Source organism: Danio rerio, chromosome 24 (assembly GCF_049306965.1).
Source record: "Danio rerio strain Tuebingen ecotype United States chromosome 24, GRCz12tu, whole genome shotgun sequence".
Taxonomy (NCBI): Eukaryota; Metazoa; Chordata; class Actinopteri; order Cypriniformes; family Danionidae; genus Danio; species Danio rerio.
Genome location: NC_133199.1, coordinates 43,717,798 through 43,745,000, shown reverse-complemented (window position 1 = coordinate 43,745,000; position 27,203 = coordinate 43,717,798). Strand labels below are relative to the sequence as shown.

The 27,203-nt window shown below is 36.2% G+C and overlaps 2 protein-coding genes across 2 annotated transcripts in view; one reads left to right on the top strand and one right to left on the bottom strand.

Moving 5' to 3' along the window:
• The window catches only part of sspo (SCO-spondin), a 188,449-nt gene that overhangs the window by 154,114 nt on the left and 7,132 nt on the right, over nt 1-27,203 (bottom strand). The window contains exons 3-5 of the mRNA XM_073941181.1: nt 12,564-12,693; nt 921-1,010; nt 166-375 (exon numbers count right to left, since the gene is read on the bottom strand). Coding sequence (XP_073797282.1) covers nt 166-375; nt 921-1,010; nt 12,564-12,693 — 430 coding nt within the window. The remainder of the gene's footprint in view (nt 1-165; nt 376-920; nt 1,011-12,563; nt 12,694-27,203) is intronic.
• Nucleotides 18,585-26,710, top strand: aoc1 (amine oxidase copper containing 1). Its single transcript, NM_001077598.1, has 5 exons — nt 18,585-18,662; nt 20,134-21,678; nt 23,139-23,427; nt 23,804-23,936; nt 26,144-26,710. Exons 2-5 carry the CDS (start codon nt 20,142-20,144, stop codon nt 26,411-26,413), a joined length of 2,229 nt encoding a protein of 742 aa, NP_001071066.1. The 5' UTR covers nt 18,585-18,662; nt 20,134-20,141; the 3' UTR covers nt 26,414-26,710.

Genomic DNA, 27,203 nt, shown 5'->3' with positions numbered 1-27,203 from the left:
TATATATTAAAAAATATTAGATTGAGTCTCCTGGTTGAGAGCTACTGGGTTACACCAACAGTAAATGACTCTCACAAGTAAAAACTGCACTTTTATAACACTCACACACCTAAAACCTATGTCAGAAATATGATGGAGGGATCAGAACAGTGATGTTTCTCTCACTTGAATATGTAGCAGGCAGCTTTAGGGCCTTGTCTCTGGTAATATCGAGCGATGCCGTCGTCTCCTCCGTGTTCGTGCCGCATGCGCTCCACATCCAGCCTCCAGCCCTGAGTGTTGAACTGATAAACAGAGGAGCAGTCCACCTCCTGCTGCTGACGGGGAGAAACCAGTCTCTCCACCTGCTCCTCGACCACCTGCTCACACCAGTGCCTGAACATGAAGATGCATACAGTTTCACCTTATAGATCCCTATACTGTCTGATAACTTCATTGACATTGATTACAATGTAATTATGAAAAAAAGTATAACACCTATAATAAATGTAAAAAGGTAGAAATAGTCTTGCAATAATCCCCGACACGACACTCTCAGAAATAAAGGAATAAAGGTACAGTAGCTGTCACTGGGGTGGTACCTTTTCTAAAGGTACAAATTTGTACCTTAAAGGTCCCTATTAATACCTCAAGGGGACATATTAGTACCTAAAAAGTACAAAAGAGTCACTATTGAAATATTTAAGTACTAACATATACTTTTGTGGTACCAATATGGACCCTTTAAGTACAAATGTGTACCTTTTTAAAGAGTACCACCCCAGTGACAGCTCGTGTACTTTTATTTCTGAGAGTGTATTTCAATGAGTGCCATATAGGGTTCAATGGTTAATGCTCAGTGTCAAGGGTCTTGATATAATACAGCTTGACTGAAAAATTAATATTATAAATGAGTATGTTATTGTGGTAAAATCTCTCACCCCATGACTATAACCAGATTAAACCCCAGCAGAGACACCAGCAGAGCCTTCATTGTGTTTCTGAAGAGCTGAAGGTCTTCACCATCCAGACTGCAAAGAGAGTAATCTGATTAAATAAAAGCATCCAATGAAAATAAAATACAGTCAACTTCATTTATACTGTTTATTTAAGCAATTTACTTTCGTTATTTTTGACCTATTTAAGCTTAAATGCTTGAAAAGAATTCAAAAGACAACCAGTATAATATTTGGTCTAAATTTATATTAAGTTTACTTACATTTAATTAAATTATTTGGTACGACACACTTATTATGAACATACATTTTTACATTGTACTTACTGTATACAGTTGAAGTCAGAATTATAAGCCCACCTGAATTATTATAGCGCTTGTTTATTTTCCCCCCAATTTCTGTTTAACGGAGAGATTTTTCCAACACATTTCTAATCATAATAGTGTTAATAACTCATCTCTAATAACTGATTTATTTTATCTTTGCCATGATGAAAGTAAATAATATTAGACTAGATATTCTTTTAAGATACTTCTATACAGCTTAAAGTGACATTTAAAGGTTTAACTAGGGTAATTAGGTTAACTAGGCAGGTTAGGGTAATTAGGTGAGTCATTGTATAACAGTGGTTTGTTCTGGAGACAATGCAAAACTAATATTGCTTAAAGGGGCTAATAATTTGACCTTAAAATGGTGTTTAAAAAATGTAAAACTGCTTTTATTCAAGTAAAAATAAAATGAAATTTGGGAAATATTTAAAAAAGAAAAAAAATTCAAAGGTGGCGAATAATTCTGACTTCAGCTGTGTGTGTGTATGTATATATATATATAATTTCTATACTTCTATCAAGTCAAGATTCAAGTCAAAATTATTATTATCATAAGGTCAATGGGCAACTATTGGTGCAGCACATAATTCATAAACATCACACAAAACAAGTAACACACATGGGGCCCTATCATACACCCGGCGCAATGTGGCAATGTGGCTAGTTTCAGCTCGGCGCAAGAGTCATTTTGACATTTTGCACCAAGCTGTTAAAATAGCAAAGGCATTTGCACTCATATGTGCGCCCATAGGCGTTCTGCTCTAAAAAAGCAGGCGTGTTTTGGTGCGTTACTATTTTGAGAAACTATAATAGTCTGTTCTTTAGCCAGAACAAAGCCGGTCTATTGTCCGGCGCAGAGCTGCGCCTCGATTACACACTGCCTAATACACACAAGATGTAGAGCAATACGCAAATATCTTTACATATAAAAAAGAATATATATATATATATATATATATATATATATATATATATATATATATATATATATATATAAAGGATTAAAATATTACAAAACATATTTTTTTCTAGCCTACATGAATTTAAAAACCACTGCCTTCATGCTTTCTTCATCTTGGGGGCTTTTTCAGCTCATTCAATTTGCTTTTAATGTTATTATTATTAGCAGTATTATTTATTATTTGCATATTTATATTTGTTTTATTAAAAACAAGCTGATTTGTCCACCTGCAGGTTTTAGACCATATGGGGCACAGCATGTGTTTTAGGATATAACTCAGGTTTTTGAACACATTTTGTTATTATTGTTCATTTATTCGTTTGCTGGACATTAGAACTGAATTTAGAAATAGTTTTGAAACAAATCTTTGTGCTTAACAAACGAAATTAATTATGTGTAGGCTAATTGATGTCTGTGCGTAAAGGTTTCCCTATCCATGAGAGTGAAAGTGAAAGGTAATAATTTATCTCTCATTCTCGAGCTGCAGATGCTCTGTTTAACTGTTTTCTTGCTAGTGAAATGCTCAGTTTTTCCACTTACACTTACTTTACGTCATGTAAATAGCAAATACACCCGTGGCATGACGCAACTGGCTCTTAAAGGGAATGGGAGATGAGACTCTGTTTGTTTTATTCTCAAAACACACCTATAACTCATTAAGAGAATAAGCTCAACCCTTTTAGACCATGCGCCATGGCGCAAAGCAAATTTTCCGTCCTTAAATTAGCAAAAGTGGATTCCAACACGCCTTGAAAGCGTTTGCGCCCTGCGCTTTGCACTTTGAGATTTGACAATTTAATATTAAATCTGCTTAAAAAGATTAAAAACAAAACATTTCAGGAAAGTACATTTGAAAAATATTTAAGCATTCTGAAACAATGTAACGAGACTAAAACATAATAAATAAGTAATAAATTCAACTAGACATTTAACAATTTCTGTATAAATGCTTATCAAAAGTTTATTTGTTTAGAGCTTTTCACAAGAAATCAACAAAGCAGCTTTACAAATGGTGTAAACAAGGTGTCAGGTGATTTTAAGGACAAAAATAAAACAACATGTTGTGTGTATCTTTATCATACATGTATCATGTTAAGTGAACTAGCATACATGATGCAACTTGAATATTTGAAAGTCAGGTCCTTTATTAGCATTATTTTAAAAAATCCTGGATTTCACACAATTCCTTCATGTTGTCCCAACATAAATTAACTTGATTGTTTTTTACAAATTTAAGTGGATTGAAGATAATACAAATTGTGATTGAAACAATTGTGTTGTTACAACTAATTTTTTATAAGTAGTTTGAACAAGCAGCAGACGGTTTTGAGTGTAACTACAATAACTCAAGAAAACAATCTATGAGCAATCTATAAATCATATTATTTTGTGCTGTAAACATAATCAATTATTCATTCATTAATTTTCTTTCAGCTTAGTTATTTTTACTAGGGGTCGCCACAGTGCAATGAACCAGCAACTATTCCAGCATATAATTTACACACACTCAAAAAAATTTATTTTATTTTATTTTTTGCTTGTTCAAACTACTTAATTAAAAACGAGCTGAAACAACACAATTCCGGAGATTTCATTGGGACAATTTAATATATGTTCAAAACTGTTAAGTAACTTAATAAATTTGTGTTGGGACAAAATGAATGAATTGTGTAGAACCCTTAATTTTTTACAGTGCAATGGATGCCCCTTCACTGCAAAACATGCAGGGTTTCACACAACTTATTCATGTTGTCCCAACACAAATTGATTAAGTTTTTTTGTGAAATTTATGTGGATTAAACATAAAAAATTAAGTTGTCCTAATGAAATCTCAAGAATTGTGTTGTTTCAGCTCAATTTAAATAAATAATTTGAACAAACATTTTTTTGAGTGAGCACGCATGCAAGCGCACACGCACACACACACACACACACACACACACACACACACACAATGACCAATTTAGCTTATTCCAGTGGTTCTCAAACCGTGGTACGTGTACACAAGCTTCCTTCTAGTGGTACGCTGAAGTATCAATGAATAATTAAAGTAAAAAAAGAAAACACTTTCAACCCTTTAACGCATAACACTGATGTTATCAGTAAATTGATTTTAACAGGGTAAATCTTTTATTTTATTTTACATTTTCTAATGTTTGTTATGTGATCCATCATTTAAAGCCATCTCATCCCCATATTTGTAATGATTGTTGGGGCGTATCACGTATTTTAATATCCCAGGTATGGTTTAATTATATTTAATTAAAGGCTTTTCCAACACACAAAGCCTACTCTAATGCACAGTAAGCAGATCTAATATCAAATTAAAATATATGATCAAACTCATATATTTAACAAACAAGTTAATATTTAGATTTCATTATTTCATTTTTTTTGCTTAATTAGGCCTGTTACTCTACTGTATTTTAATACTGGTCATTATCATGGTACTTGGAGAGCCCTTTTTTTCTAAGGTGTTACTTGTTGAAAACAATATTTAACTTTTAGCAACCCAAAGAAATTGTGTTGATAACTCACACTAATGGAGTTGTCTTCTGTTTTTAAGTCCACACACCTGATGCTTTTTGTTGTTATTTTTTTATACAACTGAATTTGTTTTCAATTTTAATTAAAAAAAAATATTTTTTGGAGTACTCAACTTAAAAGCTTGAGGTTTTTGCTATGTAAAAATGCCTCTGATTGAAGAGGAAAAGATTTGGCCAACATAATAAAGTTTGATGTCTGAACTTCATTTTGTTAGATGTTTTCATAACTTCAATATATTAATGCAAACTGTTCCGTTCATTTATTTAATTTTTTTTGTTTTGTTTTATCTAAACAATATTTTTAGAGTGCAATTTCTTTTACATATTATACATATTAATCAAGACGTTGGACAACAGTGTTTTGTTATGTAGCCAATTAAAATGTAATAATATATTTATTTCTTACGGGGGCTAATAATATTAACAGACAAAATAAAAAAATAAACAAGACTTCATCCAAAAGAGAAAGATAATGGGAAATACTTTAAAGGAGGGTCTAACTTTAACTGTATATGAACACATACAACGTTAACAACACTACACTCAAAAAAATGATGTTTGCTGTTTGTTCAAACTACTTCATTAAAATGAGCAGAAATAACACAGTTCATGTGGAGGGTTGTGCGACAACTGTATTGCTTTCAGAGATGGCAAAAGTACACACATCCTTTAATTAAGTAGAAGCACAGATACTCATGTTTAAAACGACTCTGGTAAAAGTAAAAGTACTGACTACACGTTTTTACTTAAGTAAAAATAAAGAAGTACGGCCTCAAAACCACAGTCCAAAACCATGCAGTATAGGTGAATAATAGGTAACTAAATTTGCAGTAGTGTATAAGTGTGTGTAAACGTGAGTGTGTATGGGTGTTTTCCAGTACTGGGTTTCAGCTGGAAAGGTATCCACTGTGTAATTCATATGCTGGAATAATTGGCGGTTCATTCTGCTGTGGTGACTCCTGATAAATCAGGGACAAAAAAAGTGTAAAGCATACACTCAATGCATCACTTAGCGGGTTTCCACACAAGTTTCTGCATCTTGTTTATATACGAACAGCAACTACGCTAATTATTCTCTTTATTCTCTATTTCCACCTGGGAATACTCATCCCAAGGTCCTCAGATTATGTGGAGTCATTGATTGGATCCAAGACCAGCGACAAGATGATCCTAAGGTTTTCATATCCAGCTGCTATGCTGGTCATGGGGAGTGGAGAACATGAGACTGATTCCATTGACGCTCCAGGGACAGACGAGTCTTCGCTGAGGCCAGCTTCCAGCCTCCACCGCTGAGACTGCAGCTCTGCACAAGACGTTTGGCCAGCGGAGAAATTAAAATGGTCGTGCCCAACTGAGTCTGGTTCTCTCAAGGTTTTTTTCTTCACTCTCCTATCGGTGAATTTTTTGCCCTCTCCGCTGTCGCGACTAGCTTGCATGGTTCAGGATTGGTAGAGCTACCCATCGATGGATTTGCTCTTCAGTGTTTGGACTCTCAGTAATGATTTTAAAGCACACTGAACTGAGCTAAACTGAACTGAACTGTGGTATTCCACAAGGATCAGTTTTAGGTCCAATAATATTTATAATTTACATTAATGATATGTGTAAGATATCAGAGTTTATTTTATTTGCAGATGATACAAGTATTTTTTTGTTCTGGGCATAATTTACCAAAACTTATGAAGTTGATTAAAACAGCAATTTATAAATTGAAATTTTGGTTTGACGTAAACAAATTGTCATTAAATATAAATAAAAATAATAACAATCTGTATGTACAATGCAGAACTAATAGAACATGTGGGGTATTTGGAGCATACAAATCCTTCATTTTTTTAAATTCAAGATACTCAAGTTCAATGACTTGGTTACATTTAAAACAGCACAATTTATGTTTAAAGCTAGGAATAAACTACTTCCAAAATGCATACAAAAGTTTTTTGAAGAACAAAAAGGGGGATATAACCTGAGAGAAGAAGTCAATTTTAGGAGGTTGAGAACAAGAACAACTTTAAAAGGTTTGGGTATGTCTGTATGTGGTGTGAAATTATGGAAGAGTCTAGATCAGACTCTCAAACAACGTCAGGAAAATAATCAATTTAAAATACTGTATAAATATAAATATATATATATATATATATATATATATATATATATATATATATATATATATATATATATATATATATATATATATATATATATATATATATATATATATATATATATATTAAAGGAATATAATGATGAAGGTGATTAAAAAAGGGTAAAAAGAGAAAGATAAGATGCAATTTTAATTAATTGCATTCGCAGTACTGTTTGTTTCTTTTTTCTATTTGTATATATACTTTTATTTTTTCTCTGGGAATATGTTACAAAATGTAAAGGTACAAATGGAATCAAACATATAATTTGTCAAGGATGCCATAAGGATAAAATATGTCTCATGTAAAAAGAAGAGATAAGTAAAAGAAGAAATAAGTTTAAGTCAGTGGTTCTCAAACTGTGGAACGTGTACCACTAGTGGTACGCAGGCTTCCTTCTAGTGGTACGCGGAGAAATTAAATATGTCATGTACATGCTGCACACATTTCAAAATTTATCAAAAATGATGTATATAATATGCCATATATGACAAATAGCCTATATTTCTGAGGTAATCTGCCACATTTTTTAACTGTGCAGAGTTTTAGCTGCTTAACTAGGTCTACTACACTACTGTATTTCAATATTGCTCATTTTGGTGGTACTTTAAGAGACAATTTTTTTCTGAGGTGGTACTTGATGATAAAAGTTTGAGAACCACTGATTTAAGTAATAAATGAATGATGTATGTGGTAATGGGGTAAGAAAATAATAAGCTTGTGCTTCATCCAGCCTGATCTCACGAGAAAACGTAAGTATTTTACGTTTTGGCAGTTTAGTGGCTAATTCGTACGAATTCGTACAAGTTCAGTCGTAAGAAAATGTAAGATTTGAAAAAAGGAGGCGTGGCACCTAACCCCACCCCTAAACCCAACCGTCATTGGGGGATACGCAAATCGTACTAAAATTTACGAATTAGATCATACGAATTTGTACGAATTAGCCACTAAATGAAAAAGTTACGAATTGCCGTGAGATTGTGTTGGCTTCATCCCACTCCATTTTCGACCATGTTGAAATGTATTTTTTTGTTAAAAATATTTTATGTATGATATTTTTTTAGAAAATAAATAAATCAAATCAAATCAAGATGTAAACCCTAAAAACTGAACTAAACTGTTCCAGTTACTATGACCATTTATGTGAAGCTGCTTTGACACGATCTACATTGTAAAAGGGCTTTACAAATAAAGCTGAATTGAATTGAGACAAAGCTGAAGGATAGTGAGTGAGAAAGGTATGTAACTAGTCCTCACATCCTATTGATACATTAATATTAAATAACTGACATTTCCAATTTGTATGTAAAATGTTTGTTGCCAAATTTACGAAAGTAGCCATGCAGCATCAAACTCTGCAATATAGCCTAACAACATCGCTTAAAAACGCGGCCAGTGAATCATCATCCTGACGCAAACTCACATTTGCTTTACATTCAATCCACTTCAATTTGTAAAAATTAACAAGTTAATTAAACGTATTATTTGCAAAATAATAATAATAAAAAAAGAAATAAAATTAAAGGGGCTAATAAGTCCCTAACTGTTGTGCAATACATTACAAAACACAATAACTACATTGTACTTATTTATTTTCATGTAAATACCTAGTAGTTACTAACCTATATATGCAGTTGAAGTCAGAATTATTAGCCTACTGTTTATTATTTACCTCAATTTCTGTTAAAAGCTGAAGGATTCCTTCATGTTGTCGCAACACAAATAGATTGTGCATAAACCCAGCCTTTTTTCCAGTGTAACAACATTTACAAATAAAAAAGTGTTGCATGCAGAACTGTTGCAAACAATTTATTTGTGTTGAATTTAAACAAACAAATTAAGTTTAATAATGTTCAACTTAATTTGTTTGTTTAAATTCAACACAAATAAATTGTTTACAACCCTTCAACGTTAAAAAGTTGAGTAAATCCAAGGAATCATCTTTGAATATTTTTTTTTCAGTGCAATTAAACACACAATCAGCAACATAAGCGTGATCGAATTCTGCAGACAACACTTACCTGAATCTTTAGTATTCCTCAGAAACACAAAACACAAAAAAGTATTCCTTTATCTGTATTGATTCCTATAATCCTCCTGTTATTCCACAATCATATATCGGATAAATCTCCGTCTTGACTCATCCACAGATGTTGATTGGCTATTTTTGCTGTGCTTTAGTGTAGGTGTGTGTGTTTTAAGCTCAGAAAGTGGACGTGTCTGTGGCAGCATGTGTGCAGAGTACCATTGGTGGACCATTCAGCAGGTCACAGCTGTAAACGCATCCATTAGCTGCTCATTTGGTGACGCGGCTGAAATAGAAGCGAGGCTAGACGAGCTGGTGGAGATGCTCTGATGGAGGCCTGTTTGTGCAGGTCTAATCCTATAAAGACTCACTTTGGTGGCAGGATTTCGGGGGCGTTTATTTAATAAAGTAAGTCAATAGGTGAGGAGCAGGGGGCATGTAAACGCAGGCGACATCTCGGGGGTTTCCGGACACAAACACAGCTGCCACCTTTCAACATTTCCTTTACAGTAACAGAAGATTTACTATTAATTTCACTATACGGTTGAAGGCAGAATTATTTGCCCTCCTGTGAATTTCCCAAATGATGTTGAACAGATTCAGAAATTTTTCACAGTATTTCCTATAATATTTTTTCTACTGGATAAAGTCTTATTGGTTTTATTTTAGCTAGAATAAAAGCAGTTTTTAATTTTTTAAAGCCATTTTAGGGTCAATATTATAAGCCCCCTTAATCTGCATTGGCTTTAGATTATCTCCAGAACAAACCACTGTTATACAATGACTTGCCTAATTACCCTAACTTTACCCTAATTAACCTAGTTAAAATATAAAAATATCTAGTCTAATATTAGGTGCTGTCATCCCGGCAAAGATAAACCATGCAATATTGTACATGAATGAGTGACCTTTGACTTTAGAGGTGACCATTGTACTGCATCCACTTCCACTAATCTCTGCTTAACATGCAAAATCTTTGTGAAATGTTCAGCTTGACTTCCTGAAGAGGGTAAATAGTCTGGATTTGTGATGCTTTTGAAACACTGATCTATTTAAACAGAGTTACTAAAAGTTAACTATGAATAGTAAAATACATATTGTTTAAATTATAACATTCATTCATTCATTTATTTTCTTGTCGGCTTAGTCCCTTTATTAATCCATGGTCGCCACAGCGGAATGAACCACCAACTTATCCAGCGAGTTTTTACGCAGCGGATGCCCTTCCAGCCGCAACCCATCTCAGGGAAATAAATTATAATATGACCTACAAAATGTTTACTGAAATAAAAGGTTTTAATTCCAGTTATTCCAATTTATGCCATAAAATATCTTAGTTATATGTAAAGAGAATGTTCCTCTTGTGAAATTTTTATTATTTTGCACTGTTTAACAGTGAGGACAAACAAGCATGCGCTAGGTCGACAAAATAAAGTTAATTGGCTGTGTATGAGTGTGTGTTTGTGTGTGTGTGAATGTGAGAGTGTGTGGGTGTTTCCCAGAATTGGGTTGCAGCTGTAAGGGTATCCGCTGCATAAAACATATGCTGGAATAATTGGTGGTTCATTCCACTGTGGCGAACGTTGATAAAAAAGGGACTAAGCCGAAGGAAAATGAATGAATGAATGAATGAATGAATGACAGCGCAATTTAATTTACATTTTATTTTAATTAGGCACGTTTTTGTATAGCAGTGGTTTGTTCTGTAGCCAATCAAAAAAACTATAATTCCTAGGGGCACTAATAATATTGAGATTAGCATTTGAATGTTTTATATATATATATATATATATATATATATATATATATATATATATATATATATATATATATATATATATATATATATATATATATATACACACACACAACAGTTCTGTCTGGATCTCGAATTCGATTGGCTAATATCAACATTCGTACAGCCTCTTTACCCTTTGTATATTACTCCGCCGGTCCGCCCACACAGTCTCCCGCAAACATCCCATTTTTATTTCTTTCTAAAGCACTCCCGTAAGTTCACCCACCCCCCTCATGAGTACAGTCTGTAAACTAAACACCCCCGGGTTGCCAACTTTGGTACAGTACCCGATCAAAGCCCGAACCCAATGTATCCAGGTCTCAACCTCACCCCCGAGCACCCTCTCCCCCCCAGTCTCCCGGATTTTCAGAGACATGTTGACAGATTAGATGATCTCTCTTTTTGTATGTTGTAGTGTTGTATTTATACCGATTTGCTCGCATATCAGGAATGTGTGTTGTGTTGTTAAGCGTTTTTCCTTATCGCAAACACAACAGCAGTCTGGTAACGTTAGTGGATTCGTTGTTATTTCGTGGTTAATTATTGTGAAATCCTGAATGCTACAGAGAAATACTGTAGACTGTAACACTTTAAGAAGATATCTCTGTAGATGGATGGCATTTCATGTCACGTTCAGCCTTATAATCTTAAAGTGTAAGTAAAATCAGCAGTTTTGTCATCACTTTAGACATAGAGTCATTCAAACACTAGCTGTAAAATGACGTTGGTGCATTAGTAATGGCTTCTGCTGTTTTGACGTCAACTGCAGATGTGAATAAATGATGGAAAAAAGTAGTTTCTAATAAAAACAACAAAGTGTTTTTAGACTATCCGTGTTTGATTTTCTTATTTATATACAGGATTGTGATGTTGAACTGTTGTATAAACGCAATATCACACTCGTAGCAGTGCGATATGGCCGTATATCAGCACTGCTACGAGTGTGATATTGCTCATATATATATCATACATAAATATATATGTATTTGCATACCCCTTGCATACATATATGTCTGCAAGGGGTATGCAAACTTTCTAGGACAAGATATTATATATTTTAAGCTAAAAATATACACTATAACATTAAATATTACTAATACTTCAAAATTCAATAATAAAAAAGGAAAATATTTAAATCTTAATTCAAAATGAGAGAAAAAAAAACAATAATAGACAAATATTTACTTTGATATTTTGCACTAAAATGCTATGCTCTTGGTAGACGGCTAATATTTTAGTCCAGGCAGAGAGCCTCAGATGACCTACAGATGTACACACTGAAACATGAATGTCAAACACTAATTCATCTTCAGCAATAAAGACAGAGCAGTGTTTTGAAGATAAGTCCTCATCTTCCAAATGAGAAGACAACTGTCAAATATTTAGATCTGGGCATAAACCATCCTCCAGAAAGAATCAACATCCTGAATATCCCAATTAAAAAAAAAACATGCAAGAGAAAACAAGTGTTTTTCCAAACTCACAACATTTTTGTGCATGAAAATGCATTTCTTATTCTGAAACATTTCAATCCTGGTGAATGTATGCATCAGTAATTTTGACTTAATTTGACATTATCTATTTGCATTTTGCATTTGCAAAGACTCTGCATTTACAGTATGTGCACTTGAGATTAATTGTATTATATGTTTGAAATATTATAGAACATCCATGATTTTTAGGGGGGGGAGCAACAACATTCAAATAAAGTGTGATAGATAAAAAAAAATCCAAAAAAATGCTGTTTACTGTAACAGAGAGACACATTTGTAAGCATTAACAAGTATGATTAAAACAATCAGCAGTAAATCAAAAGCAGAATACCTGCATTGTTGGAGTTTTATTTGTCCCTCTGGCCTTCTTATAAGCTTTTCATCAATAGACAGTTTAGACATTTCATCTTTCCAGATAAACATCAGCATAACAAAATGTACACAGCCAAATATCTGTGAAGCTGAAACAGATCATACCAGAGAGAACACAGTGATCAAACTGAGTGCCAGCAGAAAACACTTGTGTTAATAAAGCACAAGCATAAAACTTAACATTGCACATGAGAGATCGCAGCTTTTCATGTATTAAGGGATAGTTTGTTTAAAAAAATATGCTAATACCTTAATTTAAGATACAATTCACACTATTTACTAGTGGTTTATTACCCTCATATGGTTGCAACACAGGCTCATTCTGAAAATGTACTCCTATATACATTTCGGGAGATCGTGAATTATGTAGCCAGAGGTACGTATGGCTGTGTTTGATCTTTAAAACAAACACTACATGTTTTAATGACCACTACTTTTCACGCCTACCAGCTGACCACTTACCTCCATATTGATGACTTTTTTGCTGTTACCAATTTGTTCAGTGGCTCGCTGTGTACAATGGCAGACTTGTGATGTGGAGCAGAATTGACTGTGACGACTGGCGTAGAATGCTTCAGAAAGCAGGTATGACAAAAAAAAGACAAAAAAACAAGTATTAAATCAATTGGGGCAATCAGTGCTTTTGAAAACACTATTGGTTGGGTTTAGGGAAGGAGGAGGCTGGATCAATGGATCAGTCAGTCAGTCAACAGCGGCCTCTGGTGGATTTACGCAAGAAATGAAAGAATGGCATTCAAAAAGAAATTTGAGATCTGAAAAAGCGCACACAGCGGATTCTGATGGATTCACGAAAACAAATATTGCATACAAACGTAGCTCCTGGGATATATTTGGCGCTCTCCAGAAATGCATACAGGAGTACATATTCAGAATGAGCCTGGGTTGATATTATTGTGATATCGGCTGTTTGTTAGTACCAATAAAGCACATATTCTGCATCTTTAAGATTCTACATCCCTAATCATAATACCTAAATTTACTGTAACTACTACCTTAATAATTACTGATAAGCAGAAAATATGAGCATATTGAGGCAAAAGTCATAGTGAATAGTTTATTAATAGCGAGAATGAAAGTGTCGACAAATGTACTCACTGTTTACTAAATTAAGTAGTATGACTTAAGGGTTTGGCAAAGCAGTGGCACAGTAGGTAGTGCTGTCGCCAGCAAGGAGGTCACTGGGTTGCTGGTTCGAGCCTCGGCTCAGTTGGCGTTTCTGTGTGGAGTTTGCATGTTCTCCCTGCATTCGCGTGGGTTTCCTCCGGGTGTTCCGGTTTCCCCCACAGTCCAAACACATACGGTACAGGTGAATTGGGTAGGCTAAATTGTCCGTAGTGTATGAGTGTGTGTGTGAATGTGTGTGTGTGGATGTTTCCCAGAGATGGGTTGCGGCTGGAAGGGCATCCGCTGCGTAAAAACTTGCTGGATAAGTTGGTGGTTCATTCCGCTGTGGCGACCCCGGATTAATAAAGGGACTAAGCCGACTAGAAAATGAATGAATGAGTTAAGGCTTTCTTTTTCTCTTAAACACAACTATAGCCACTAATATCCATATTCAGAAAAATATATGTATTCTATGGATAAAAATAATCTTAAAAAGCTTGATTTGGGTTCAACAGAAGAAAGAAATTGGAAAATGTTTAGAGCAAGTGAAAATTCAGCACTGGCCAATGAGATTACTCCTAGTTCATTAACCCCGCCCATTACTGTATAATCACTATCATTGTAACATGAACAGGTCAGAGTAAGCTCGTAATATTTGTCTGATTTTGTATCTAATATGTTTATACTTAATTGTATTTGCCCCTAAAATTGTTCATTTATTAGTTTTATATATGCTATTATTTGTTACTTATGTAGATTCTTTATGACATCTAATAAAAACAAAACAGGTAAATGACAACACCCATTCATTTTTTGGTTGAACTACCCTTTTAAATTCTCAATTAAACTCAAGACAATAATAAACCACGAGTCTCACATATGCTGGATCCTGGTGATCTGTTTCACGTCAGGGGATTTTCAGTGATTGCATTTCATTGGTGTGAAACGAGCAGACACTACAGCGCAATAACTGCATCTGCTGAGTATCTAATTCCCAATCCCACTGATCGTAATATAACTCGCTTCAGATGCCAAGTTTCTTACTCTCTGTGGAAATACATGCATATGGCTTTATACTATGGATATCACACATGTGAACTGCATTTGAAAAGTTTGTACATCTGGCTTTTTATGTGCAGAGTATTTTTTTCAGTCACTGTTTTCCACAAAATTCACTTCTACATCATGTTCATAGCTATTAACACTCAGAATACTATACTGAAGCATACTAAAGCTAATATATACAGCATATACACTGAAGCAATATACACTTAACTTTGCATATATATTTTAAGACGTTTTATTTCATCACAAAATGCACAATATTAATATAATATACATCAGTATTTCAGTGCTCTTAATAAATAAATACTTATTCTGACATTTTTTGTGGCAATAATATTATTGACACACTACAAATATTTGTTGTTTCCTTAAATATTTAAGTTGGATCAAATGAACTCAACTAGTCACTTCATTCATTCATTCATTCATTCATTCATTCATTCATTTATTTATTTATTTATTCATTTTCCTTCAGCTTAGTCCCCGATTTATCAGGGATTGCCACAGCAGATTGAACTGCCAACTATTTCAGCATATGTTTTACACAGTGGATGCCCTTCCAGCTGCAACTCAGTATGGGGAAACACTCATACACTCATATTTATACACACACCCATACACTAAGGCCAATTTAGTTTATAAATTCCCCTATAGCGCAAGTGTTTGGGCTAGCACCCAGAGGAAACCCGCACAAACACGGGGAGAGCATGCAAACTCAGAAATGCAAACTGGCCCAGCCCGGACTAGAACAAGTGACCTTCTTGTTGTGAGGTGACAGTGCTATCCACTGAGCCACCGTGACACCCACTAGTCACTTCAAAAAGACTGAAAGTAGAAAAATAGGCAAACTTATGCACTGCATTTAATCCGTCCAAGTGCACACAGTAAAAACACACACACTGGTTGTTGCACCTGCAATTCCTGGCAGATGTAAACTTGAACCTAAAGCCAATAGGTTACAAAGCCAACTCTCTTAGGACAACCAATAGTTCATGACCGGTTCATAATTGCACTGAAAGTGATGGTCCTACAGTACATCCAGCAGGAAAGTTCTGTCAGACATGCTGAATTTTGATTAGCCATGTTTAGGATGTAAGGGACATAGCAACATCATTTCATTTAGAAAACCCATGTTTCTAAATGAAATGATGCCATGCAAACTAAGAATATAACTGGTCTGAGAACAGAGCCCTGGTGCACCTTAGAAGCTAGATAGCACAACCTGGACACTAATGGCTCGTTTCCACTGACTGGTACAGTACGGAACAGTTCGGGTCAGTACGGTTCACCTTTATCAGGCTTGCGTTTCCACCACAAAGGATACCCTTTTGTTGGGCGTGGTGTACGACAGAAGGTTTAAGTCGACGTCATGCTCACTCTAATAAATGTCTACAGTAAAGCTGTATGGGTCGTTTACATATCATATGAGAAGCACTTCTCACAAAACAGATGCTCTATACACAAAAATACTTGTTTATAAATGTTTATTTCTAACTTTTCTATGAACATGACTTGATTATAACTGCAGATCAATGACAGTGTGAAATAGGCTACTGTAACGTCTGTAATTATATAAAATAAATATATAAATTCAACATATATGAACACATACAGCCCCTTACAGTCTCCGATATATTATTAATTACAGAAAAAGTACACACAGCAGACATTTAGTACTTATTTGAGTTCAAAAACACACACAATAGAGCTCACAGTCAGAGCAAACCTCTCATCTGTGTCTATAATCTTCAGCAGCACATGTAAGCTCTGTCAGAGAGTCTTTCTGTCATTCCCAGTTCATAATAGTCCAAAAGGCGAAGATAATCATGGCAGTGTGTTCATGATTCAGGTTACTAAAACACTTTTGCTCCTGTGTTTTGCCGGGCTTCTTCTCGCGCCTGTCCTTTTCTTTCTAAATGGATCAGATGTCGGAGACACTTTAATAATCATGCACACGTTATTATCATCAGCTCAAGAAATTCGTTATATCAAATATAGACGCGATCGCGAGCTCCCGGAAGAAAGCGAATAGCGCTCGCGCTTTTAGACAGGCTCGTACAGCAACAACAGGACACGGCAGATTTTGTTCTTCTTGGCTTTGTGTCTGTTCATCAAGACGACGACAAGGTTTGTTTGAGCTCGGGTCATCCATGGCTCGTTATCATATGCATATAGTATATCCATGTAATCTCTCAGCTGTGTCTTAGAACATGGCGGATCCTTTGTTTACGTTCTGTTTAGCTCCACGAGCTTGTGACGTATCTCTGCAACCAATCAGCGTTCGGCTGCGCATGTAGCTCCACCTTTTGGTACCTATTCTCGTTTTTGGCACCCTTTTGAAAGGGTGCCGAAAAGTGGTACGGTAATGTACTCTTTGGTTCGGTAAGCTTATTGACAGTGGAAACGGCCATAAAAGCGTACAGAAATGAACCGAACCGTACCACTCAGAGGAAACGGGCCATAAAACTATCCAAAATACCCTGAATGAGACTGTTGAGAGTGTAGATATCTACTGACATTTATACTCATCACACATGCTGTTCTTATGCTTAAAGTGCAAAGATTAATACTGTATTATTAAAGATAGAATACTGTTCTTGCATGCATATCGAGATTACACATTTTCCAACCTCTTCTTAGCTAACAAATCTCAATCATTTCATCAGTTTGATAGCAGACAGTCCAAAAATAAAAATATTATAATATTAATATCTGAGTTTATAATATCTGAGATCTGAGTTTCAATAGTCATGTCGAAGCAGTTAGTACATCAGCATACTATCATCTCAAAAACATTGCTTTTGTTTCCAGTGAAGACTCAGAGAAACTTGTTCATGCTTTTATCAGCAGTAGGGTGGATTACTGTAACGGCCTCCTCACTGGCCTTCCCAAAAACACAGTCAGACAGTTGCAGCTCATCCAGAACGCTGCGGCCAGGATTCTAACCAGAAGCAGAAAATCAGAGCACATCACACCTGTCCTCAGGTCTTCAGAATAGAGTTTAAGTGTAGAGTATATAAAATATAGAGTTTAAAGTATTATTACTGGTCTATAAATCACTAAATGGCCTAGGAGCTAAATACATTACAGATATGCTCACTGAATACAAACCCAACAGATTACTCAGATCTTTAGGATCATACAAACTAAAAATTCCAAGAGTTCAGTCAAAGCAGAGTGAATCTGCCTTCAGCCACTACAGCCATCGCTGCTGGAATCAGCTTCCAGAAATGATCAGATGTGCTCCAACATTAGGCACATCCATCTAAGTACTGACCAGGCTGACCATACTTGGCTTCAGTGTGTGAACATGTGAGAGTTGCAGAGAGCTAGCTGCCGGTGATATTAATGGTTTAGAAAAGGGAGACATTGTGTACTGTTTGGGTCTCTAGGAAAAATGTAAACACTTTCATAGTGTTTAGTTTGATGCTTAAGAAGAGGCCATGTGAATGTGGGAGAAGAATTCTTCAATTATATTTTCTGATTTCATAAGAGCTGACCAAAATGCACAATCATGTTAAATGTAAACAGTGCAAACACTTGTCAGAAAACTCCCAGATATTAAATCTAAATTTTGCAATTAAAACTTCATCTTGATAGCGTTACACTGTGAAAATGTGCACTGATCATGCAAAAAAAGCCATCAATCATCCCTCGCCTTTGTTCTTCTGAAGTTTTATGACCTTCTGCTGGCCAATCACCTTCCATTCAAGTGCAGTGGGTGGTTGATAAAAGCAGAAACATCAGAGCCATTTGATTCAGAAGAGGACTGCATCTACCGTCTGATCCAAAAAAACAGATTGCAGCTGTAGCGTCCACGCTTACAGGGAATTTAACAAGCCAGCAAACTTGGAAAGAGCCACTGAAGGTAAGCTCATTGTGTTTTATCATTTAATATGTGCTGTTATTATTTCTTGCTCAGTTTTATTCTAATTACAATGTGAGTCACTGGACCTTTATGCAAAGTAGGGTTACATAAGAGTGCAATTGAATCAACGCTGCAGCAGAGAATGTTAGAAAGAGATTGTGCCTCGATAGAAGCTTAAAAGAACAAAGTGACATTTTTAGCAGGAATAAAGGCCCTGATGAACAGATTTTGGGTGGCAGAAGAAACAATGTCAGCTTAATTACTGCCCATTTTGCTGGAAGGATGAATGCCAGCAGGTAGTAAAATCAAGCATTTAGTTTTGCCTGTTTCTTCTGTTAGTAAAGGGAAAATAAGTGGGACAGAGGAAGAGAGATGTGCTGGCTCACGGCCCTGCTGTATCTTTATTACTATAATTTAGTACATGCTCTCTGTACAAAGGACAAAGTGTTTCATGTTCAGTGTTAACCTGAATTCTGCTTAAAAACTAGCATAAACTAGACTGAAAACTTTAAAACTGACAAAGCCTTGATAATTTATAATAGTTCAAGATAGATAGGAATCATGGATGGGCGGATGGATGGATTCAATGACAAAACAGACAGATAAAATGACTGAATGATATACTGTAAAGTATGGTGAATAGATAGATAGATAGACAGACAGACAGACAGACAGACAGACAGACAGACAGACAGACAGACAGACAGACAGATAGACAGATAGATAGATAGATAGATAGATAGATAGATAGATAGATAGATAGATAGATAGATAGATAGATACATACATAACAGATAGACAGATAGACAGATAGATAGACAGACACAGAGATAGATAGATAGATAGATAGATAGATAGATAGATAGATAGATAGATAGATAGATAGATAGATAGATAGATAGATAGATAGATAGATAGATAGATAGATAGATAGATAGATAGATAGATAGATAGATAGATAGATAGATAGATAGATAGATAAAAACAGTTTATAGATAGATAGATAGATAGATAGATAGATAGATAGATAGATAGATAGATAGATAGATAGATAGATAGATAGATAGATAGATAGATAGATAGATAGATAGATAGATAGATAGATAGATAGATAGATAGATAAAAACAGTTTATAGATAGATAGATAGATAGATAGATAGATAGATAGATAGATAGATAGATAGATAGATAGATAGATAGATAGATAGATAGATAGATAGATAGATAGATAGACAGACACAGAGATAGATAGATAGATAGATAGATAGATAGATAGATAGATAGATAGATAGATAGATAGATAGATAGATAGATAGATAGATAGATAGATAGATAGATAGATGGACGGACGGACGGACGGACGGACGGATTGATTGATTGATTGATAGATTGATAGACAGGTAAATAGACAGACAGACAGTTTGCCGGTTGAGATTCGTCAATATTAATCTGTTCCTTCTGTATTTCTCAGGAGCCAGCATGTGGTTTTCCTGGATGCTCCTGCTGGCAACTCTGGCTTCATCCTCCGCTTCATCACGAACGCGGGAATGGGCTCATCACGGGGCGATGATGTTTGCTGACCTCACTCCGCAAGAAATGTACGCGGTGAGGGATTACCTGTACTCCTGCAGCGAGCTGGGCCTCACCTCAGCACGGGGAACATCCCTCAAGAAGAACAGCATCCTCCTCATGGAGCTGCATGTTCCCCGAAAGCATGAGGCGCTGCGTGCACTGGACAAAGGACAGGCCAAACCATCCCGCCAGGCACGTGTGGTGGTGCAGTTCGGCAACCAAGCGGTGCCAAATGTCACTGAATACATCGTTGGCCCACTTCCATTCCCGAAGACTTACCATCTGAAAACATTCAAGAACAACAAGAACATCCGCTTTGAGTCCCGGCCGATCTCTGCAGTGGAGTACGAACACCTAAGTGGGGTTTTGGACAAAGTGGGATCTAAAGTGAATAAGATTCTGCAGGAGAGCACCGGGTTTACTTACGGCAACTGCACTAAACGCTGTCTGACCTTCTCTGATATCGCTCCCCGCGGGCTAACGTCAGGAGAGAGGCGGACCTGGATCATGCTGCAGAAGTTTGTGGAAGGATACTTCATCCATCCAGTAGGCTTCGAGGTCCTTGTTAACCACAAAGATCTGGATCATGAAAAGTGGACGGTGGAGAAGGTGTGGTACAACGGGCAGTATTTCGACAGCTTGGATGAATTCGTGGAGAAGTATGAGAAAGGGACGGTGGATAAAATCAAGCTTCCGGAGCATGATGAGGAGGATCTTTTCTCCACTTACATTCCCAGGGGAGACATGAACACACGGACCAACATCCATGGAGCAAAGCTTGTTGAACCACAAGGGCGCAGATTTCAGGTGGATGGGAATTTCGTGGAGTATGCCGGATGGTCCTTTGCTTATCGGGTTCGCTCTTCAGCTGGTTTGCAGATCTTCGATCTTCGCTACAATGGAGAGAGAATTGCTTATGAAATCGCTCTTCAGGAAGCCATAGCCTTCTACTCCGGAGATACTCCAGCAGCCATGCAGACCAAATACATTGATGCCGGGTGGGCGATGGGGACGTCAGATTATGAATTATCACCTGGGATCGACTGTCCAGAAATTGCTCACTTTGTTGACCTCTACCATTACTACGACACAGACAAACCTGTGCGCTACAGAAACGCACTCTGCATCTTTGAAATGACCACTGGCATTCCTTTAAGGAGGCACTTTAATAGCAACTTCCAAGGGGGCTACAATTTCTACGGAGGCCTGGAAAATCATGTTCTGGTGATCAGAACTACATCTACAGTCTACAATTATGATTACATCTGGGACTTTGTCTTCTACCAGAATGGTGTTATGGAGTCCAGAGTGAGTGCGACTGGATATATCCATGCAACCTTCTTCACGGAAAACGGACTGAACTATGGAACCAGGGTTTACAACTATGTACTTGGGAACTTGCACACTCATCTAATTCATTATAAAGTGGACCTTGACATTTCAGGTGAGCCATCTATCTGAAATCTAATCTATTTTGTGATCTCTGTGCATTGATTAGAACACAAATGAGAGTCAGTTGTATAAGATGCTTTACATAAAGGAACACTCAACATTTCTTAAGTTGATAGGGTTATTTGAAAGCTCACCTCAATTTAAAAAGCTGAGTTTTACCTTTTTGAATCTAATCAGCTGATCTCTAGTGGGAGAACTGTTTAGAGGACATTGTGTACAGTGCTAAGACTGAAGAAAAAATTTAAAGTTGCTATTTTCTAGGCCAATATGAATAAGAACTATAATCTCATTCTGGCATAATTTTAAATAACTTTGCTGCCATACCATGGCTGGAGCGTAGGCAATGATATTACACAGGTTCTAAGTTGTAGTGAAAGCAACACATGCTCATTCTGAAAATGCAGCCCTGCATAAATTTCTGGAGATCGCAAATTATGTAGCCAGAAGAACATATGGCTGCATTTTGTCTTTAAAACGAACGCCACGAGGCGTTCCTTTTCACGATAGCAGCTGACTGCTTACCTCCATGTGGACTGCTTTCCTGCTGAAACCAGTTTGTCTAGTGGCTCGCCATATACGTTGGTGGACTTGAGTGGCAGAGAGGAGTTGACCGCTATGATTGAGTTCTAGTCCGTTCCAGAAAAGAGAGTGAAACACAAACGCCAAAAAATAAAATAAATAAGTAAATAACAAGGTGAGAACATGGTCAGATCTGAAAACGTGGTAAAAATTAGGGGCCTTTCTTATTCTGGATTGCTTTTCAACACACTGTTGGTTGGGTTTAGTGAAGGTGGTGGGTTCAATCAGTTGGTCATTCAGTCAGTCAGTGAGTCAACAGCAGTCTCTGGTGGATTTATGCGAGAAGAGCAGGTGCGAATGGCTCTTGCAAGGTAAATTTAAGATCTCAAAAAGGATACACAGTGGCCTCCGGTGGATTCAAGAAAACAAAAACTGCAAAAAATGTATCTCCTGGGACGTATTTGCCGCTCTCCAGAAATGTATATAGGAGTACATATTCAGAATGAGCCTGGATTGGGTGAAAGTGTAGGCCTTGGTGCTTGGGACTATTTTTAGGCTGCATAATAGCATTGCAATATAATAAACAAGTTACTTAATAATTATGCTGGATTTAGAGTGTAGTTCCTAGCCTTATAACCCTAGAACATAGCAACATTTTTCATTTTCCATTGGTCTTACGACATGATAACACAAGTGAAGGCAAGCTTTAAAAAGGAAAATTCTCAAAACTCTTTGGTCATTTTTGATTGAGATGCTAATGTTGTAATCTGATTCAATGATTAATGCTAAGCTAAGCTAAAGTGCTCCCACCAGGCCCTTAGTTTGGCTAAATGGATTAAAAAAATGCTAAAACTCATCTGTTTAACTCTATGGGAGCTGTAAAGGAACTGTAAACTGTTTATTTAACCATTTGTCCTCTATGTCCTCAAACAGGGAGGGAAAACAGCTTTGAATCTATTGATCTGAAATATGTGAACTTCACCAACCCCTGGAGCCCCGGACACACCATCATGCAATCGAAACTGCACAGGACGCAGTATGAAACTGAACGCAGCGCTGCTTTCCGCTTTGGCAAGAAGTTCCCCAAATATCTGCACTTCTACAATCCCAATCAACTGAACAAATGGGGGCATAAGAAAGGATACCGGATTCAGTATAACTCGCATGCTAACAGCGTTTTACCCAGAGGCTGGAGGGAGGAAAATGGTATCCCGTGGTCAAGGTGAGTTTTTGCAGCGAATATTAAAGTAAAAATCACTTTTATAAGAAGTTTAAACACAGGTATGATGCGACAGTGTGTGAATATAGGCAGTCTCAAATGGTTAAAATATACTAGTTCTACCGTTTATAATCAGACTTGATCAAAACAGTCTGCAGTAACACTTTTGTACGTGTCATCAAAAGGGAAAAGCCACACCCACTAGACCATCTTGCCCTCATTAGCATAAACAGCAGCCCTGAGTGAGAAGCTGAGTGTTTGAGCTGCTGAAGATAATGTCAGCATAGACTAAGAGGATCATAAATGAAGAGTTAAAGTACATTAACATTTGCAATCTGTGTTGACTAGTTTTTTCTCAAATATTGCTTGTTGGTTGCAGATACCCATTGGCTGTAACCAGACACAAGGACAGTGAGGTCACCAGCAGCAGCATCTACACTCAGAATGACCCCTGGGAGCCTCTCGTTTCCTTTGAGGAGTTCGTTCGCAACAATGAAAACATTGTTAACCAGGTAAAGTGATAATTAAGGATGTTAATTCCTAAGTACAACCTCAAACTCCAAATGAAGCTCATGCAGCTGCACTGCAAAAAAATAGGTCCTACTAAGATTTTCCTCAAAACAAGCTAAATAATCTGTCAATTGTTATTCTTAATCTGTCTTATTTTTTTCTTTTCACATTAGATTATTTTGCTTAGCCCACTGGAAGATTATTTAACTTGTTTTAAGAAAACCTTCACTTAATTTTGGCATATTATTTCTTTAAACAGGACCATTTGTTTGCTTCTCTAAAAAATGCTTCTTGATTTAAGAATTTTGTACTGTACATTTGGACTAGAAACAATCCAAAAGAAATCTATGTAAGAAAAGCATTTTTTTGCAGTGTGAAATGTTCAGAGATGCTAAATTACAAGATGCAATTGATAATTCAATCAGATTACCACATGTAAAAAGTAATGAACAGCTAATAAAAAATTAAATACATAAATTGAACTGTAAATACTCCAGGCCTTGAACCATGTTGAACCAACAACTAGAGAAAGAAATGACAGCACAGGTACTAAAATCTGTTTCAGTAAATATCTGAAGCCCTCTTAAACAATTCATTACATGCACTCTTTTTTTGTGTAAATATACTATTATGCTTTATAATTATTTTTTTTTATAATTTCCATTTGAAGAGTTAATTTGCAAAAAACAAAACAAAAAAAAACAGATAACTAATAATACTTAATGTAAATACTAACACGAACAAGCAATGAGCAATACAATTATTACACACTATAAAAAACGTTAAGACAAAAAGTCCTGACAACAAATGTTCTTATGTTACTTTTTATTATTTTATTAAGTTAATTGAGTTTCAACTGCATTTTTAAAGTTATTCAAGGTTTAACTTAACATGTTTAGTCAGTTTGATTTATGCAAGTTGATGATGATTAGAAAAGTTAATTTGATCCAACTAAAAATATTAAAGCAGTGCAGCATTTATCCATCTTTGTTGATGCTATTTAATAAAAATAAATGTTAACTCACACTGCATTACCTAATCTTTTAACAAGTTTGGATTTTAATAATGAATTAGTAAATGTTGAAAACTATTAACTATGATTAAAATATGATTAATAAATATTGGACGAGATGGTCTAAAGTTGATGTCAGTAAATGCTATTAACCAAACTAATAAACATATTAACTATTAAAAACACATTAACAACTATTAACACAAGTTTTAATTCATTTAATTTTAATTATAGTCACTTTAGTACTTCAACTTCAATTAAATTTGGAATAAAAATTTGAGCCTGATCGGCTACCTCAATGTGCTGAGCGTTGCGTTACCAACACTGAGGTTGTGGGTTTGAAACCAGCATGATTCATGAGTTTCTTTGAAATATGTTTATGGCGGCACGGTGGCTTAGTGATTAGCACTGTGGCCTCGCAGCAAGAAGCTCATTTGATTCCCGGCTGAGCCAGTTGCCAATTCTGTGTGGAGTTTGCATGTTCTCCCCGTGTTGGCGTGGGTTTCCTCCGGGTGCTCTGGTTTCCCCCACAGTCTAAACACATGCGCTATAGGGGAATTGATTAACTAAACTGGCCATTATATACGTATGGGTGTTTTTTCAGCACTGGGTTGCAGCTGGAAGGGTATGCACTGTGTAAAATATATGCTGGATAAGTTGGCAGTTCATTCTGCTGTGGCAACATCATATCGCTGATGAATAAAGCGATTAAGCTGAAGGAACATTGACAATACATTAACTATTATTAAAGTGTGATGTCACGGTGGCTCAGTGGTTAGCACTGCCACCTCACAGCAAGAAGGTCACTGGTTCGAGTCCCGGCAGGGTCAGTTGGCATTTCTGTGTGGAGTTTGCATGTTCTCCCCGTGTTGACGTGGGTTTCCTCCGGGTGCTCTGGTTGCCCCCACAGTCCAAACACATGCACTATAAGGGAATTGAATAAACCAAATTAGCCGTAGTGTCTCATACACGAGTGTGTATGGGTGTTTTCCAGTATTGGGTTGCAGCTGGAAGGGCATCCGCTGTGTAAAACATATGCTGGATAAGTTGGCGGTTCATTCCGCTGTGGCGACTCCTGATGACTACAGAGACTACAGTATGCAGAAGATGAATGCATGAATGAAATTTGACTCCTCATCATGGCAACTAAGTGGGGAAAAAGTAAACACAATTTAAAGTCACATGTTTGTTCTGCAGGATCTGGTTGCCTGGGTGACGGTGGGCTTCCTGCACATTCCTCATTCCGAAGACGTTCCCAACACAGCGACTCCAGGAAACTCGGTGGGATTTTTCCTGCGTCCCTTCAACTTTTTCAACGAGGACCCTTCGCTGGCGTCCCGCAGCACAGTCATCGTGCGTCCCGATGAAAAGGGTCAGCCGAAGGTGCAGCGGTGGACTCCAGAGGTCGTAGGTCACTGTGTCTCAGACAAGCCTTTCTTCTATAACGGCACATACGCTGGCGTTTAGAGAGACTGAGCTGATTTAATTTCATGTTAGTGTGTTTGTGCTGTATATATACAATTGCAGTTTGTGACATTAAATAAATGCTGATGGTGTCAAATAAGTTTAGCTATAAAACAGTTCACTTTTTACATCACACAAAAAGCTGAATAAATGAACGTCAAATTATAGTTTAGTTATGATTTACACAAACTATAATTTAGCTTTAAATTAATATTTATCTAGATTAAATGCTTAAAAATTGTAAATAAAATTGTGATGTTTTCACAGCCTAAGAATAAAGACAATTATGAGCAATTAAAATGTGTTTTGTTCTGAATATGAATCTACATATCAATGATTTGATCACGGATGAAAAGAAAAAAACTATATTTTGCATAAATATTGTTTAATTAATAAAAATATAATTGCACATTTAGAATTTAAACTTTTTTTGTTGAAAATATTAATAAATAATTCACATTATATTCAAATAAACAAATTTTTAAATTTAAAAAGTAAATAAATAAATAAATGGTCCCGTGTCACGGTGGCTCAGTGATTAGCAGTGTCACCTTACAGCAAGAAGGTCGCTGGTTCGAGTCCCGGCTGAGCCAGTTGGCATTTCTGTGTAGAGTTTGCATGTTTTCCCCATTTTGGTGTGGGTTTCCTTCAGGTGCTCTGGTTTCCCCCACAGTTCAAAAACATGCGCTATAGGGTAATTGATGAACTAAGTTGGCCATATTATATAAGTGTGTGGAAATGTGAGTGTATGGGTGATTCCCAGTACTTGGCTACAGCTGAAAGGGCATTGAAA